Source organism: Aegilops tauschii, chromosome 1, assembly GCF_002575655.3.
Source record: "Aegilops tauschii subsp. strangulata cultivar AL8/78 chromosome 1, Aet v6.0, whole genome shotgun sequence".
Classification (NCBI taxonomy): domain Eukaryota; kingdom Viridiplantae; phylum Streptophyta; class Magnoliopsida; order Poales; family Poaceae; genus Aegilops; species Aegilops tauschii.
This window is the reverse complement of record NC_053035.3, coordinates 83332685-83351531: the sequence shown is the minus strand read 5'-3', so window position 1 is coordinate 83351531 and position 18847 is coordinate 83332685. Positions and strand designations below refer to the sequence as shown.

The 18847-nt window shown below is 45.1% G+C and overlaps 1 protein-coding gene and 1 long non-coding RNA gene across 2 annotated transcripts; one reads left to right on the top strand and one right to left on the bottom strand.

Moving 5' to 3' along the window:
• Positions 1–8077: 8077 nt before the first annotated feature.
• LOC141041720 (uncharacterized) lies at positions 8078–11540 on the bottom strand. The gene is made up of 2 exons (XR_012203001.1): positions 11106–11540; positions 8078–8397 (listed from the first exon to the last, which is right to left on the bottom strand). It is a non-coding gene; the product is annotated as an uncharacterized lncRNA (long non-coding RNA).
• A 1924-nt stretch (positions 11541–13464) lies between these two features.
• Positions 13465–18631, top strand: LOC109766109 (disease resistance protein RGA5). The gene is made up of 3 exons (XM_020324880.4): positions 13465–14740; positions 15819–17835; positions 18043–18631. Exons 1-3 carry the CDS (start codon positions 13941–13943, stop codon positions 18151–18153), a joined length of 2928 nt encoding a protein of 975 aa, XP_020180469.1. The 5' UTR covers positions 13465–13940; the 3' UTR covers positions 18154–18631.
• Positions 18632–18847: the final 216 nt, after the last annotated feature.

Below are 18847 nucleotides of genomic sequence, written 5' to 3'. Positions count from 1 at the left end.
CGGTTTCACCGTTGCGAGCACTCGTTGCTTAAAGGTGACTGGCGGGTGTCTGTCTCTCTCACTTTAGTTGAATCGAGTGTGGCTACGCCCGGTCCTTGCGAAGGTTAAAACAACACCAACTTGACAAACTATCGTTGTGGTTTTGATGCGTAGGTAAGAACGGTTCTTGCTAAGCCCGTAGCAGCCACGTAAAACATGCAACAACAAAGTAGAGGACGTCTAACTTGTTTTTGCAAGGCATGTTGTGATGTGATATGGTCAAGACATGATGTGATATAATGTATTGTATGAGATGATCATGTTTTGTAACCGAGTTATCGGCAACTGGCAGGAGCCATATGGTTGTCACTTTATTGTATGAGATGCAATCGCCATGTAATAGTTTTACTTTATCACTGAGCGGTAGCGATAGTCGTAAAAGCAATAAGTTGGCAAGACGACAACGATGCTACGATGGAGATCAAGGTGTCGCGCCGGTGACGATGGTGATCATGACGGTGCTTCGGAGATGGAGATCACAAGCACGGTGCTTCGGAGATGGAGATCACAAGCACAAGATGATGATGGCCATATCATATCACTTATATTGATTGCATGTGATGTTAATCCTTTATGCATCTTATCTTGCTTTGTTTGACGGTAGCATTATAAGATGATCCTTCACTAAATTATCAAAGTATAAGTGTTCTCCCTGAGTATGCACCGTTGCGAAAGTTCTTCGTGCTGAGACACCATGTGATGATCGGGTGTGATAGGCTCTACGTTCAAATACAACGGGTGCAAAACAGTTGCACACGCGGAATACTCAGGTTAAACTTGACAAGCCTAGCATATAACAGATATGGCCTCGGAACACAGAGACCGAAAGGTCGAGCGTGAATCATATAGTAGATATGATCAACATAGTGATGTTCACCATTGAAACTACTCCAACTCACGTGATGATCGGACATGGTTTAGTTGATATGGATCACGTGATCACTTAGAGGATTAGAGGGATATCTATCTAAGTGGGAGTTCTTAAGTAATATGATTGATTGAACTTAAATTTATCATGAACTTAGTCCTGATAGTATTTTGCAAATTATGTTGTAGATCAATAGCTCGCGTTGTTGCTTCCCTGTTTTATTTTTGATATGTTCCTAGAGAAAATTATGTTGAAAGATGTTAGTAGCAAAGATGCGGATTGGATCCGTGATCTGAGGATTATCCTCATTGCTGCACAGAAAAATTATGTCCTTGATGCACCGCTAGGTGACAGACCTATTGCAGGAGCAGATGCAGACGTTATGAACGTTTGGCTAGCTCAATATGATGACTACTTGATAGTTTAGTGCACCATGCTTAACGGCTTAGAATCGGGACTTCAAAGACGTTTTGAACGTCATGGACCATATAAGATGTTCCAGGAGTTGAAGTTAATATTTCAAGCAAATACCCGAGTTGAGAGATATGAAGTCTCCAACAAGTTCTATAGCTAAAAGATGGAGGAGAATCGCTCAACTAGTGAGCATGTGCTCAGATTGTCTGGGTACTACAATCGCTTGAATCAAGTGGGAGTTTATCTTCCAGATAAAATAGTGATTGACAGAATTCTCTAGTCACCATCACCAAGTTAGTAGAACTTCGTGATGAACTATAGTATGCAAGGGATGACGAAAGTAATTCCCGAGCTCTTCGTGATGCTGAAATCGACGAAGGTAGAAATCAAGAAAAACATCAAGTGTTGATGGTTGACGAGACCACTTCAAGTGTTGATGGTTGACAAGACCACTAGTTTCAAGAAAAGGGCAAAGGGAAGAAGGGGAACTTCAAAAGAACGGCAAGCAAGTTGCTACTCAAGTGAAGAAGCCCAAGTGTGTACCTAAGCCTGAGACTAAGTGCTTCTACTGCAAAGGGACTGGTCACTGGAAGCGGAACTACCCCAAGTATTTGGTGGATAAGAAAGATGGCAAAGTGAACAAAGGTATATTGGATATACATGTTATTGATGTGTACTTACTAGTGTTTATAGCAACCCCTCAGTATTTGATACTGGTTCAGTTGCTAAAGAGTAGTAACTCAAAAACGGGAGTAGCAGAATAAACAGAGACTAGTAAAAGGCGACGTGACGATGTGTGTTGGAAGTAGTTCCAAGATTGATATGATCATCATCGCACACTCCCTATACTTTCGGGATTAGTGTTGAAACTAAATAAGTGTTATTTGGTGTTTGCGTTGAGCATGAATATGATTTGATCATGTTTATTGCAATACGGTTATTCATTTAAGTTAGAGAACAATTGTTGTTCTGTTTACATGAATAAAAACCTTTTATGGTCACACACACCAACGAAAATGGTTTGTTGGATCTCGATCGTAGTGATACACATATTCATAACATTGAAGCCAAAAGATGCAAAGTTAATAATGATAGTGCAACTTATCTGTGGCACTGCCGTTTAGGTCATATTGGTGTAAAGCGCATGAAGAAACTCCATACGGATGGGATTTTGGAATCACCTGATTATGAATCACTTGATGCTTGCGAACCGTGCCTCATGGGCAAGATGACTGAAACGCCGTTCTCCGGAACTATGGAGAGAGCAACAGATTTGTTGGAAATCATACATACAGATGTATGTGGTCCGATGAATATTGAGGCTCGTAGCAGGTATCATTATTTTCTGAGCTTCACAGATGATTTGAGCAGATATGGGTATATCTACTTGATGAAACATAAGTCTGAAACATTTGAAAAGTTCAAAGAATTTCAGAGTGAAGTGGAAAATCATCGTGACAAGAAAATAAAGTTTCTATGATCTGATCGTAGAGAAGAGTATTTGAGTTACGAGTTTGGCCTTCAGTTAAAACAATGTGAAATAGTTTCACTACTCACGCCACCTGGAACACCACAGCATAATGGTGTGTCCGAACGTCATAACCGTACTTTATTGGATATAGTGCAATCTATGATGTCTCTTACCAATTTACCACTATCGTTTGGGGTTATGCATTAGAGACAGCTACATTCACATTAAATAGGGCACCATCTAAATCCATTGAGACGACGCCTTATGAACTGTGGTTTGGCAAGAAACCAAAGTTGTCGTTTCTTAAAGTTTGGGGTTGCGATGCTTACGTGAAAAAGTTTCATCCTGATAAGCTCAAACCCAAATCGGAGAAATATGTCTTCATAGGATACCCAAAGGAGACTGTTGGGTACACCTTCTATCACAGATCCGAAGGCAAGACATTCGTTGCTTAGTATGGATCCTTTCTAGAGAAGGAGTTTCTCTCGAAAGAAGTGAGTGGGAGGAAAGTAGAACTTGATGAGGTAACTGTACCTGCTCCCTTATTGGAAAGTAGTTCATCACAGAAATCTGTTCCTGTGACTCCTACACCAATTAGTGAGGAAGTTAATGATGATGATCATGTAAACTTCATATCAAGTTACTACCAAACCTCGTAGGTAAATCAGAGTGAGATCCACACCAGAGTGGTATGGTAATCCTGTTCTGGAGGTCATGTTATTTGACCATGATGAACCTACGAACTATGAGGAAGCGATGATGAGCCCAGATTCCGCAAAATGGCTTGAGGCCATGAAATCTGAGATGGGATCCATGTATAAGAACAAAGTATGGACTTTGATTGACTTGCCCAATGATCGGCGAGTCATTGAGAATAAATGGATCTTCAAGAGGAAGACGGACGCTGATAGTAGTGTCACTATCTACAAAGCTAGAATTGTCGCAAAAGGGTTTTCGACAAGTTCAAGATGTTGACTACGATGAGAGTTTCTCACTCGTATCTATGCTTAAGTCTGTCTGAATCATGTTAGCAATTGCCGCATTTTATGAAATATGGCAAATGGATAAACAAAACTGCATTCCTTAAAGAAGAGTTGTATATGATGCAACCAGGAGGTTTTGTCAATCCTAAAGGTGCTAACAAAATATGCAAGCCCCAGCGATCCATCTATGGACTGGTGCAAGCATCTCGGAGTTGGAATATACACTTTGATAAGTTGATCAAAGGATATAGTTTTATACAGACTTGCGGTGAAGCCTGTATTTACAAGAAAGTGAGTGGGAGCACTACAGCATTTCTGATAAGTATATGTGAATGACATATTGTTGATCGGAAATAATGTAGAATGATTCTGCAAAGCATAAAGGAGTGTTTGAAAGGAGTTTTTTCAAAGAAAGACCTCGGTGAAGCTGCTTACATATTGAGCATCAAGATCTATAGAGATAGATGAAGACACTTGATAAGTTTTTCAATGAGTACATACCTTAACAAGATTTTGAAGTAGTTCAAAATAGAACAGTCAAAGAAAGAGTTCTTGCCTGTGTTACAAGGTGTGAAATTGAGTAAGACTCAAAGCCCGACCACGGCAGAAGATAGAAAAAGAATGAAAGTCATTCCCTATGCCTCGGCCATAGGTTCTATAAAGTATGCCATGCTGTGTACCAGATCTATTGTATACCCTAGCAAGGGAGTACAATAGTGATCTAGGAGTAGATCACTGGACAGCGGTCAAAATATCCTTACTGGAATAAGGATATGTTTCTCGATTATGGAAGTGACAAAAGGCTCATCATAAAGGGTTACGTCGATGCAAGTTTTGACACTAAATCTAGATGACTCTAAGTCTCGGTCTGGATACATATTGAAAGTGGGAGCAATTAGCTAGAGTAGCTCCGTGCAGAGCATTGTAGACACAGAAATTTGCAAAATACTTACGGATCTGAATGTGACAGACCTGTTGACTAAAATTATCTCACAATCAAAACATGATCACACCTTAGTACTCTTTGGGTGTTAATCACATAGCGATGTGAACTAGATTATTGACTCTAGTAAACCCTTTGAGTGTTGGTCACATAGAGATGTGAACTATGGGTGTTAATCACATGGTGATGTGAATTATTGATGTTAAATCACATGGCGATGTGAACTAGATTATTGACTCTAGTGCAAGACTGAAGGAAATATGCCCTAGAGGCAATAATAAAGTATTATATACCTTATATCATGATAAATGTTTATTATTCATGCTAGAATTGTATTAACCGGAAACATAATACATGTGTGAATATATAGACAAACAGAGTGTCACTAGTATGCCTCTACTTGACTAGCTCGTTAATCAAAGATGGTTATGTTTCCTAGCCATAGACATAAGTTGTCATTTGATTAACGAGATCACCTCATTAGGAGAATGACGTGATTGACTTGACCCATTCCGTTAGCTTAGCACTTGACCGTTTAGTATGTTGCTATTGCTTTCTTCATGACTTATACATGTTCCTATGACTATGAGATTATGCAACTCCCGTTTACCGGAGGAACACTATATGTTGTCATAAATTACCAAAAAGGGGGAGACTGAAAGTGCAACTATATCTGGGTGGTTTTGGTAATTTCTAACAACATATAGCTCATTGAGCTAATGCTATTTCAAGATAAACATTTCAGGAAAGCTCAATGATTGGCATGGCATGGATGAGAAAAGTGGATCCCTCAAAATTCTAAGGACAAAGGATTGGCTCAAGCTCAAAGCTCAGGACTCTACATTTTTCATTTTAAGTGATCCAAGATCACATTGAGTCCATAGGAAAAGCCAATGCTATTAAGAGGGGATGAGGTGTTGCTTAATGGCTTGCTTGCTCAAAGTGCTTAGTGATATGCTCCAAAGCCCTCAACTACTTTCTCACATCCACATATGTCCCAAACCAAAAGTCAAACTCGGCCCCACCGAATCTTTCTATCCGGCGCCACCGAGTTCTCTTGACATAGCCGCTGCCAGAAACCCTAGTCTTTTCGGTCTCACCGATAGGGATCTCGGTCTCACCAAGATGGGATTGCAAACTCTCTGTTGCCTATTGCAATAATTTCGATCTCACCGAAATATGCAATCGGTCCCACCGAGATTGCAATGCAAACTCTCTGTCACCCCTTCGTAACGTTTCGGTGTAACGGAGATGAGCGAATCGGTCCCACTGAGTTTGCCTGACCAACTCTCTGTTTGTCTATTACCAAAATCGGTCTCACCGAGTTTGTGTAATTGGTCTCACCGAGATTACGTTATGCTCTAACCCTAACAAAATCGGTCTCACCGAGTTGACGTGTCGGTCCCACCGAAAATCCTAACGGTCACGTTATGAACTAAATCGGTCTGACTAAGTTTAACAATTCGGTCCCACCGAGTTTGGTAAATTGTGTGTAATGGTTAGATTTTGTGTGGAGGCTATATATACCCCTCCACCCACTCTTCATTCGTGGAGAGAGCCATCAGAACATGCCTACACTTCCAACATACATTTTCTGAGAGAGAACCACCTACACTTGTGTTGAGATCAAGATATTCCATTCCTACCACATAAATCTTGATCTCTAGCCTTCCCCAAGTTGCTTTCCACCCAAATCGTCTTTCCACCAAATCCAAATCCTGTGAGAGAGAGTTGAGTGTTGGGGAGACTATCATTTGAAGCACAAGAGCAAGGAGTTCATCATCAACACACCATTTGTTACTTCTTGGAGAGTGTTATCTCCTAGATTGGCTAGGTGTCACTTGGGAGCCTCCGTCAAGATTGTGGAGTTGAACCAAGGAGTTTGTAAGGGCAAGGAGATCGCCTACTTCGTGAAGATCTACCCGAGTGAGGCAAGTCCTTCGTGGGCGACGGCCATGGTGGGATAGACAAGGTTGCTTCTTCGTGGACCCTTCGTGGGTGGAGCCCTCCGTGGACTCGCGCAACCGTTACCCTTCATGGGTTGAAGTCTCCATCAATGTGGATGTACGATAGCACCACCTATCGGAACCACGGATGAAAAATCTCCGTGTCCACATTGCGTTTGCTCCCTGAAACTCCTCCCTTTACCTTCATATGCAATTGCTTTACTTTCCGCTGCTACACTCTTAGAATTGCATGTGTAGGTTGATTGCTTGACTTGTGCTAAGTTGCTAAAATCTGCCAAGAACTAAAATTGGGAAAAGGCTAGATTTTAATTGGTCAAGTAGTCTAATCACCCCCCCTCTAGACATACTTTTGATCCTACAGATAGACTATGGAGATACTTTCAGCCCAGTGGTGAAGCCTGCCACAGCTTGCCTGGTTCTCTCTCTCTCGCTGTGTCTCGTGGGTGGAGCCTTCGACAGATTTGCCGAAGATGTCTATATGCAGCAGCCCCCTGGGTTTGAGGATGCCACTTATCATTCTCATGTCTGCAAACTTCAGAGGTCCATCTATGGGCTCAAGCAGTCGCCCCGTGCCTGGTATGCTCGGTTGAGTCAGCGTCTCTCCCAGCTTGGTTTTGTTGCCTCCAAAGCAGACACGTCCTTGTTCATCTTTTCACATGGTGCTATTCAGGTATACATGTTGGTGTATGTTGATGATATTGTGATTGCTGGCTCTACCCCCGCTGTGGTGGATCGCCTTGTGCAGTCATTGTCTGCTAGTTTTCCCATCAAAGACTTGGGTCGGCTGGAGTACTTCCTTGGATTGGAAGCGTCCTTTCATTTCGGGGGCATGACATTGACGCGGAAAAAGTATGCGCTTGATCTTCTTCATCATGTCAACATGGAGAACTGCAAGTCCACTTCCACTCCGCTTGCTATGTCCGAGAGCCTCTCACGTCACAGTGGTGCACTACTGGGTACTGATGACTCTTTCAGGTATCGCAGTGTGGTTGGAGCACTTCAGTATTTGACACTCACTCGTCCCGACATCTTCTTTGCTGTGAACAAAGTGTGTCAGTTCTTGTCTCAGCCTACGGAGGTTCATTGGGAAGCAGTTAAGCATATTCTGAGGTATGTCAAAGGTACGCTAGACACGGGACTACGGAATCGTAAGTCCATATTTACTGGAGTTAGTATATTCACCGATGCAGACTGGACAGGCTGTGTTGATGACAGGTGTTCTACTGGTGGCTTTGCTGTGTTTGTTGGACCCAATCTTATATCTTGGAGTTCAAAGAAGCAGCCTACAGTCTCGAGATCTAGCACCGAGGCAGAGTGTGACGCCCCCGATTCAATCATACACTAATCATGCACGCAAACGTGTACGACCAAGATCAGGGACTCACGGAAAGATATCACAACACAACTCTAAAAACATAAATAAGTCATACAAGCATCATATACAAGCCAGGGGCCTCGAGGGCTCGAATACAAGTGCTCGATCATAGACGAGTCAGCGGAAGCAACAATATCTGAGTACAGACATAAGTTAAACAAGTTTGCCTTAAGAAGGCTAGCACAAACTGGGATACAGATCGAAAGAGGCGCAGGCCTCCTGCCTGGGATCCTCCTAAACTACTCCTGGTCGTCAGCGGCCTGAACATAGTTGTAGGCACCCTCGGTGTAGAAGGAGTCGTCATCGACGGTGGCGTCTGGCTCCTGGGCCCCAACATCTGGTTGCGACAACCAGGAAGAAATGGAAAGAGGGGAAAGAGGGAGAAAAGCAACCGTGAGTACTCATCCAAAGTACTCGCAAGCAAGGATCTATACTACATATGCATGGGTATCAGTGTAAAGGAGCAATACTGGTGGACTGAACTGCAGAATGCCAGAATAAGAGGGGGATAGCTAGTCATGTCGAAGACTACGCTTCTGGCAGCCTCCATCTTGCAGCATGTAGGAGAGAGTAGATGGTAAGTTAACTAAGTATCATCGCATAACATAATCCTACCCGGCGATCCTCCCCTCGTCCCCCTGTGTGAGAGCGATCACCGGGTTATATCTGGCACTTGGAAGGGTGTGTTTTATTAAGTATTCGGTTCTAGTTGTCATAATGTCAAGGTACAACTCCGGGTCGTCCTTTTACCGAGGGACACGGCTATTGAAATAGATAAACTTCCCTGCAGGGTGCACCACATTACCCAACACGCTCGATCCCATTTGGCCGGACACACTTTCCTGGGTCATGCCCGGCCTCGAAAGATCAACACGTCGCAGCCCGACCTAGGCACAACAGAGAGGTCAGCACGCCGGTCTAAATCCTATGCGTGCAGGGGTCTGGGCCCATCGCCCATTGCACACCTGCACGTTGCGTGGGTGGCCGGAGAGCAGACCTAGCAACCTCCATTTCAAAGGAAGTTGCGTTACGCGGTCCAACCCGGCGCGTGCCGCTCAGTCGCTGACGTCACGAAGGCTTCGGCTGATACCACGACATCGAGTGCCCATAACTGTTCCCGCGTAGCTGGTTAGTGCGTACAGGCCAGTGGCCAGACTCAGATCAAATACCAAGATCTCGTTAAGCGTGTTATTTTAAAGTAATCGCGGACGCCGACCAGGGCCAGGCCCACCTGTCTCCTAGGTGGTCTCAACCTGCCCTGTCGCTCCGCCACAAAGTAACAGTCGGGGGCCGTCGGGAACCCAGGCCCACCTCTACCGGGATGGAGCCACCTGCCCCTTCAGCCCCCATCTCCGAACAGTATCATAAGTAATGTAACAATATAAAGTATATAGCATATGCCCGTGATCACCTCCCGAAGCGATCACGGCCCAGTAGTATAGCATGGCAGACGGACAAGAGTGTAGGGCCACTGATGGAACACTAGCATCCTATACTAAGCATTAGGATAGCAGGTAAAGGTAACAACTGTAGCAACAATGACAGGCTATGCAGCAGAATAGGATTAACCAAAAGCAGTAACATGCTACACTACTCTAATGCAAGCAATAGAGAGAAGGAATAGGCGATATCTGGTGATCAAGGGGGGGGGGGCTTGCCTGGTTGCTCTGGCAAGAAGGGTTCATCGTCGATGTAGTCGATCACAGGGGTACCGACATCGGTCCCGGGGTCTACCGGAAAGAAGTAACGAAGGGGAACACAATAAATAACAGAGCAGTCAAAGCATCATAAAGCATAACATGGCAATACGTGGTGCTAGAGGCGACCTAACGCAGTACTAGGTGATACCGGCAAATGGGGGAAACATCTGGGAAAGTATCCCCGAAGTTTCGCGTTTTCGGACAGATGAACCGGAGGGGAAAGTTGCGTGTTCGCTATGCTAGGTATGTGTGGCGGACGAACAGGCTGCGTATCCTGATTCGTCGTCGTTCTGAGCAACTTTCATGTACAAAGTATTTTCTTCCGAGTTACGGTTATTTTTCTATGATTTTCCGAAGTTTAATGCAATTTATGGATTTTCTTTTATCTATTTACTTTATCATTAAAAATAAAATAAAAACATATTGTACCCACTAGGAACTAGCTCTAGTGGATGACAAGTGGGGTCCAGGGTGGCTGAGTCAGCAGTACAGTCAGCGTTGACTGGGTCGAAGTTGACCAGTCAACAGGGTCAAAGGGGCCCGCATGGCATAGACTTAATTTAGCAAGTTAATTAACTTGGTTAAATAAAGGGGGGTGGTCCACTGGTCAGCGACTAACTAAAGGAGGATTAGCAACTAACTAGTTTTAAGCCTAATTAAAAGTGGCAGGGCCCGCCTAGCAGTGGCTTAAGCCACCAACAGGGGATGTGTATTCACGCATGAACAAAAATACAGGGCGCCGGCGGCGGCCGAAGCCAGCATCGCCAGTGCCGTGCAGCAGCAGGGGCCGGCGCGAGCCACGATGGCTAGCGGTGGGTGTGGGCCGGCGACCGGAGGCGACTTGTCAAAGGCGGGGCATCGCCAGGGGGTCGAGCAGCAACGGCCCGCAGAGGAGCACGACGGACAGCTGCGGGCGCGAGTGGCGCGGTGGCAGGCGGCGCCGGCGAACACTACAGCGGGCGGCGCCGATGCGACGAAGCGGCCAGCAGTGCAGTGGCGAGGCTGAGGGGGAGGCTGGGCAAGCAGCGGCAGGGCAGAACAGCAACAGGCGGGGGTGCCGGGCAACATCAGCGTGGCGGGCGGCAACGGTAGAGGCAGGCGCGCGCGGAGGGGAAACGGGGCCGACTAGGCGAGGCGGGCACGCAGCCAAGCGGGTATGCGCTCACGAGCGGTGTGGGTCGCGGCCGGGCACGACCACACGAGGTAGGGGCGCGGCCACGTGCGTGCCGGGTGACCGGGAGCAGCTGCGGGGAGCGCGAACATCGGGGCTCGATCGGTTCCGGCGTACAGCCTCTATGATAATGGAATCATGGGGGAAACAGGGGGAATCGGGGGAGAAGATCACCTAGGAGCGCAAGGAAGGCTCGCTGATAGCTTAGCAGCGCCGATGGTGGCCGGATTTTCGACGGAGACGCCGACGACCGCAGGTTGAAGAGGAGCTCGATCCGCTCGATGCTGTCCTCCCCAGCTCGAGCTGATCATCGTAGTCGAAGTAGAGGAGGCAGGCGAAGCCCATGGCAAAGTCTCAGCCGGCGGGGAGGAAGGTGGCCGCGTGGACGGAGGAGGACATGGCGATGGTGGCTCGGCCTTGCGCGGGGGAAGAGGAAATAGGCGAGGGGAAGAGTGAGACGATCTAGGGTTCCGGAGAGGGAGAGAGCGGCAGGGGCTGCCCTTATGCGCGGCGGAGAACCACGGGATGGTCGCCACACACCCACAACCGCGGCCATGGTGGTTCGGATGCGTGCCACCACCCCCTTTGTGAACAGGGTGGAGGAGGATGGCTCCTGGTGGGCTGGGTCTGCACTGTGGCCACTAGGGCCCAGTGCAGCAGTAGCAGTTCCTCTACCTCTTTCCTTTTCTAGAACTTTTCTGTTTTCTGCTTTTTCTTTTAATATGCACTGTTTGTATTTAACTAAGCCATCAAATGATTTTTGCAAAATATGGAACTTGGTCCAAAATTGGTGTTGCATTTTTAAGCACTGCCACAAAAGGTTTTATCCCTGAACAAAATAGTTTAGTATTTTATAAAATCCAAAATGCATTTATTTAATTGTTTTACCTACTATTTTAATTACTTAAGTGTATTTAAACCTTTTATAAAAATGTGGTCTCTCCATCATAATTACATATGCATTATTTGACACAACCCGAACAATTTGGTTTTAATATTTGAAAAGTTTTGTTGTTTTCCTTTATTTTGAATTTGAATTTCGAATCGGTTCTGAACTAACGCGAGATTTAACAACAATAATCGAGGTGACGTGGCATTGTTAGCAGAGATTACTGTGGCTTAATTATCCGGGCGTCACACAGAGTATAAGGCATTGGCCAATGGCGCGGCTGAAGCCATTTGGATAGACTCAATAGCATTGGTCTTAAAATTATTTTGTTTTGCAAAAATAGAACCATAGAGAAAAGATATCTTCACACAAAAAGCACTGTAATTCATAGTTATAGGAATTACTGGGTAATTTCATGGGTCTTCTATTCAAAACACTATCTTTGTAATGGTTATGAAAGAATGTGCCTCTTACAGAACGCTAAAAATACATACAGTAGCGTATTTCTAAGAAAAACCATAAAAAGATGAAAACATTAAAAATCTGATGTCAGTTTTTTAGGTATGACAAATTAGATATTTTTCATGACAATTTATATTAACGACCAATTTAGTTTGCAATCACGGCAATTTTCTGACAAGAAAATAAACTGAGATGGTTTTGCCATACTCTCACCAACTAAACCTACCATTCTTGAAGAACATAATATGACCATGAAAAAGTTTGGTCATGATGCCCCGCTTTTTCAATAAAAATGGGGAGGGGGAGACCCTTTTGATCATACCTGGCCAAACGGGCCGGCCCGGCCCGGCACGGCCCGATCCATCGTAATCGTGCCTGGCCCGGCACGGCCCGCCAGGGCACGATTATTATACGGGCCATGCCGTGCCGGCCCGCGTGCTGCGCCCCCAGGCCCAGGCACGACCCAGTTAGTAAACGGGCCGACACGTTGGCCCGTTTAGCACGGTGGACCGCATATTTTCAGCCTGTTATTTGGCGCATTGAGCGTTTTTAGCCTATTTTTACATATTGGGCCATATATAGATGTATAAAAAAAATAAAAAACGTAATCGGGCCGTGCCGTGCCGGCCCACGTGCCCAGCCTCCAGGCCCAGGCACGGCCCAGGGCATGCCGCGTGCCAGGCCCAGCCCGTTTAGCCCGTGCCGTGCCTGGCCCAAGGCGGGCCGTGCCGGCGTGCTCACGGGCCGGCCCGAAAAAAACGGCCCATTTGGCCAGCTATACTTTTGATAAAAAAAAGTTTGGTCACGGTCAAAAATCTGACCAGATTTGTAGTGGGGTAAAAAAAAAACTACCGTAACATCCGTCCGGAGAAGGAGGCCGAAGGCGAACTCCCCGGTCCGGAAGCCGCGCCGGCGGCGGCACCGCCCACCCAACCCACCATGGCTTCGCTGCCGGATCTCCCACTTCCACCCCATTCAGACCCATACTCCCCTTCCACAAGGGAGCACGCGGCTGTCTCGCAGGCCCCTCGTGCGGCTCCTCCGGGCAATCGATCGACATCTGCTGACCCTTGGGAGGTCAGGTCAGTGGGCGATTTTTCTTCTCCTCTGTATGTATTCCTTGCAAGCTGCACTTCTGCCTAATTAAACTGAATTTCCTCACTCGGATCGACGCGTTTGTAGGCCGGAAGGTGCTCCACTGCTTCCTAAAAGCGCAGAGAGCTATCCCGACTTGCTTTGATGAATCCAATCGAATCAAATTGGTGTGCCGCCTTGAGCACTTTTTCTCTGGGAACCAATCTTGACTTTTCTGCTAGTAAATCATTGGGCCACCACAAATGGAAGACAAGGATGCGGCGCCACTGTTCTTTTGTTTAGTTATTAATCATAAGCCTAACAGCATCTGTATTCCTCTGCCCGGTCATCAAGTCAGTGGAAGAATCAATACAATCATGCACGGCTCCACCAAACCTGAAGATGATATTTTGGGTAGGGGCTTTCGGCGCAATTTCTGCTCAGAAAAAGGGCTGAAAAGCGCGTTGCTTGTGCCTTACTAAATGGACCAGAGACCTTACTGGAAGACAAGCACAAACCCTTGAAGCAACCACCACATCACTTGTGAAATCTCACATAGCAGGAAGCTCGCCGGCGAGAGACCCATGGAGGCTGCTCTTGTCACCGTTTCCACGGGGGTGATGAAGCCCCTCCTGTCCAAGCTCTTCAAGCTGCTGCTGGACGAGCACCGGAAGCTCAAAGGCATCCGCCGTGACGCCAAGTTCATAGGAGACGAGCTTCGCAGCATGAAGGCTGCACTGGAGGTGCTTGCGGATGAAGAACAACTTGAACCTCCGATGAGAATTTGGCGGGATGATGTCCGTGAGCTTTCCTATGACATGGAAGATTGCATTGATGGCTTCGTGGCTCATGTCGACCATGAGCTCGATGGACGTACCATGCTCAAGAAGTTCGTTGACATGTTGAAGAAGCCCAAACATCGCTATCAGGCTGCTAGTGAGATAGGTAAACTCAAGGCCCGTGCAACTGAGGCAAGCGAGAGGCACAAGAGGTATAATATCATCCGGCCAACACCTTGCATTAGCACTTGTGCCATTGACCCCCGGCTGCCGGCGCTTTACGCGGAGGTTGATGAACTTGTTGGCATTGATGGTCCTAAGGACGATATCATCGACTGGTTTCAGTGGGAGGCTACTTCTACGCAGCCTCAAGTGCTGTCTATTGTTGGTTCTGGTGGTCTTGGTAAGACTACTCTAGCAAAGCAAGTCTATCATGCATTGGAAAGCCAATTTTCATGTGCAGCTTTTGTGTCGGTTTCTCGAAATCCTGATATGAGAAAGATTCTAAGAGATATTGCTCAAGGAGTGGGGTTCACAGACAGCCCACCGGATGATGATGTGCAACAATTGATCAGTAAACTCAGGCAGCATCTTAAAGACGAAAGGTAATCCTGCTCACCTATTATAATGTATGTGACTGCCAAGAAAAATAGACAAATAATGTATGTGATTGTTTCTAGGATTTCTACATATTATTTCTAGAAGGGCCTTCACCTTTTAATATATATTGTTGAAAGGTCATGAACAAAGACGCAACTTCGTAATAATTCTTTGTCACTAACTTAGTAATCCTTCTTCGTTTAAAACTTTAAACATTCTTCCCGATATTACTATTCATTTATGTCGTCAAACCTGAATCGTCGATTTCGATCTGTTTGGTTTACGTCTCGTGTATCGTTCTGCTGCTCCAAGGAGATCCGCTGGAGGGCACAGATTCACATCTGGTTGTCAACTCCTGCTGCACCTATCGGTTCAGTTTGCATGCCTCCACTGTCATCACTCAATTACAGTCTATATTCAAATGTCTTACCCATCTAATCTTTCGCTTATTCGCCGTAAGATTTTGTAAAGGAATGTTCATCTCTCTTTGTAACTTGCAAATACATGCATATTTGGAGCTAGAATATCAGGTCATTTTACCAGATTAATTAATTGTTATAATTGGGAACATATAATGTAAACTTCTGTGTCCGCTAAAATTGACCCAAACTCTGGTAACTTCTAGAATTCTGCTTTACCCAAGCTTGTACACGGAACAGTGGAAGTGCTTCCTGCAATGCAGTCAACATGGAGATTTCAGTTACTATTAGAGGTGGCATCCCTATAAATACACAACTTCTAGTTGATTTAGGTACTAGGTTTGACTGTGATATTTCAGGATTCTAACACTTGACAAGTTATCATGTGTTGTCGAACAAAACACAGTATTAAGCAACAGTACTGTACCTCAGTGTTGAAAAATTGCAATCACTCTGTTGACAGTCTTAAGTAATACTAAAACGTGACTTGATATCATGAATGTATCTAATACTAAAACGTGACTTGATACATCCGTATTTAGACAAATCTAAGACAAGAATTTTGGGACGGAGGGAGTATCTAGCTGCATTTAATTAATGCTAATGCTCTATGCAATTTCTAATTAGCTTTACAGGATTTAAATACAATTAAATCATTTTGTAGGTACTTTATTGTAATTGATGATGTGTGGAGCACGGACGTATGGGAAACTATCAGGCTTGTATTATTGAATAATAATAACCATGGGAGTAGAATTATCACTACAACACGTAATACTGAAGTCGCATCATGTTGTTCTTCGGGTGGTGGTCATGTTTATAAAATGGAACCCCTTACGTTTGATGACTCTAAAAGGTTGTTTTTTAGAAGAGCATTTGGTCCTGAGAATTTATGCCATCCTCATCTGGAAAAGGTCTCTAATGACATATTAAGAAAATGTTCTGGCCTACCATTGGCTATTATTACTGTGTCTAGTTTGTTGGCTGATCAGCATGAAGATGAATGGAAGAGAGTGTTAGCTGCTATTGGTTCTGCACTTGCAAAAGATTCTGGTGCTGATAAGATGACAAAGATATTATCTCTGAGCTACTTTGATCTTCCTCACCATCTGAGAGCCTGTTTGTTGTACTTGAGTATATTTCCAGAAGATTCTGCTATCTGGAAACGACATTTGATACATAAATGGATTGCTGAAGGATTCATTCATGAGAAACAAGGGCGAAATCGATATGAAATAGGTGAGAGTTATTTTAACGAGCTCATTAATAGAAGCTTGATCCAACCGGTTGGTGCAACATTTAGCCAGGTAGAGTCATGCCAAGTTCATGATATCATTCTGGATTTCATCACATGCAAAGCTGCCGAAGAGAACTTTGTCACTAAATTCAGTGATGTAGAGGATGGGCAAAATTCATGTTACAGTGTCCGGAGGCTTTTTGTCGGAAATAACAGTAATGAAAAGGTTGCCATATCAGCCCCGATTCTCTCTCATGTTCGGTCGCTCATTATATATGCGCATGCCCCTCAAGTTTCTTTGTTGGCTTTCCCAGTTCTTCATGTCTTGGACCTAGGAAAGTGCTGGTGGTTAGAAGAGCACCATGTTGCAAATATTGAAAAGCTACTTCTTCTGAAGTATCTGAGTCTTGCAAATGTTACGCTCCTCCCCAAAAAAATTGGAGAACTGCAGTATTTGGAAACACTGGACATAACAAATACCAGAATTCTAGAAATGCCATTGGCTGTTACAAGCCTCCAACGGCTGGCCAGTCTAAATGTTCATTACCACATTAGATTTCCGGATGGAATGATTGGTAAGATGCAAAGCTTGGAAGAGCTAGAGGCGTTCGGTGTCCACTCCTATGAACAAGGGAAGCCACTAGAAGAATTCAGCCAGCTAACCAAGATGTGGAGGTTGAAAGTACAGCTGGGGATGTTTGAATTGTGGGAAGGAACAGGTCAAATTGAGGACCTTCACGGTTACTTGGGAACATTAGTATCTTCATGCAACCTTCGTCGTCTAAATATATCCAAGCTAAGCTCGAACGTCTTAGCTGTCAAAACTTACTTTCCACTGTCACTGGAGTCGTGGTGTCCGACTACTCCCTGCAGCCTTCAGGAGCTTCACATAACATACTGTTTCATTGACAAGGTTCCAAACTGGATGAGCTTGCTCCGCAATCTTAGAGAATTAGAAATCTATGTCGTCAGTGTGAGACCAGAAGATGTTAGGATCCTTGGGTCAATACCAACTTTGCTTATCCTCAAACTAAAGACTTTCAGTAGCACTGATGGAAGAATTCTCATTCATGGGTTCAGCAATTTGAAATATTTCCATTTGGAACTCCTTCATTGTGGGACCTCACTGGAGTTTGAAGAGGGATCAATGCCAAGGCTTGAGCACCTGGAGCTGGAGTTCCGTGTGCATCAGATGGATTGCCTGAATGGTTCTCCCAATTTCGGTATCCAACACCTCTCTGCCCTCCGCAAAGTTGAGGTCTGTATTTTGTGCAACTTTGGCAATAGAGACAATCCGTTGGCAGGTTTAGAATGCTGCTTTGGCAAATTCATTGGAATGATTATTGAAGCTGACATCGAGGCGCTTCCCAATTGTTCCAGTTTCCTTTTACAATATGGAAATGTACCATTCGGAAACGTGGCCTGCGAACATTACACAAAAATTGTAAGTTCTCTCCCAGAATCGGTAGCATTTGGTTATTTCAGTTCGTCCTCTTAGTTTGCTACTAGTACTTTATTTCTTTCTTCCATGCCGCAAAATCTTGGCCAGCCGTTTAATTACTTAAATAAATCTGTACTTGTCATCGTGTTTCGGCTTTGCTTTCGTTTTTCTTCTGCTGTCTGCGTATTTCATCCTGGTGTTTCAAAACAGGTGGAGACAGACTGTGAGAAGGAAGATGAAGCAGGACGAGGAAAAGTTGGGAGTGCAGGAGCACCCCACTGGCATGTGGGAGAAAATTACTTTCGAATGTCATTTGGTTAAACAAATAATGTACGTTCTCGATCCCTGGTAGCATCATGCAGAGCTGCACCAGTGTGCTGCTTCGCTAGATGGGGATCATCGAAGAGGACAAGGAGAATGCGGTCTCAGGGGCCTTCTTGAGCGCTATTGGAGACAGTTTGATCACCTTCTTTCCGAGCCCCAAGTGGCGAGTTTGGTGGCTCTGCCTGGTTGGTCACTTCGTCGACAACTAACTGGCGGAGACTGTGTCGCCACCGCGGCCACCAGTGTAGGCAAGCTCAATAAATCTTGTGAAGGCCTGGTCAGTTATATGCTGCTCTACTTTGGTTGCTGGATGATCAAGTAGCTAATTAAGCCTTAGTATTTTCCAATCAAGATTTGCTTTGTTTGTAATGATTAAGCATGCTATGCCGTGTTGAATATAGACTTTGTGCCTGTAGGCGCCTACAGTGTGAAAGTGGTTCTTGCTGCAGCAGTTGCAAATGCTTGTTTTATTTTTCTGCTCTGTGTTGGTGCAGGTTTTTGCTGTAGCCGCCTCAGCTCTGGTGTGCAGGTTTGTGCTGGTTGCAAGACAACAATGAGCGTAACCCACATGACCATAATTTCTACGAGTACAAATCAAAGCAATTTAATTAGTACTCCCTCTGTTCCTAAATACTCCCTCCGTCCCAAAATAAGTGACTCAACTTTGTACTAACTTTGTATTAAAGTTAGT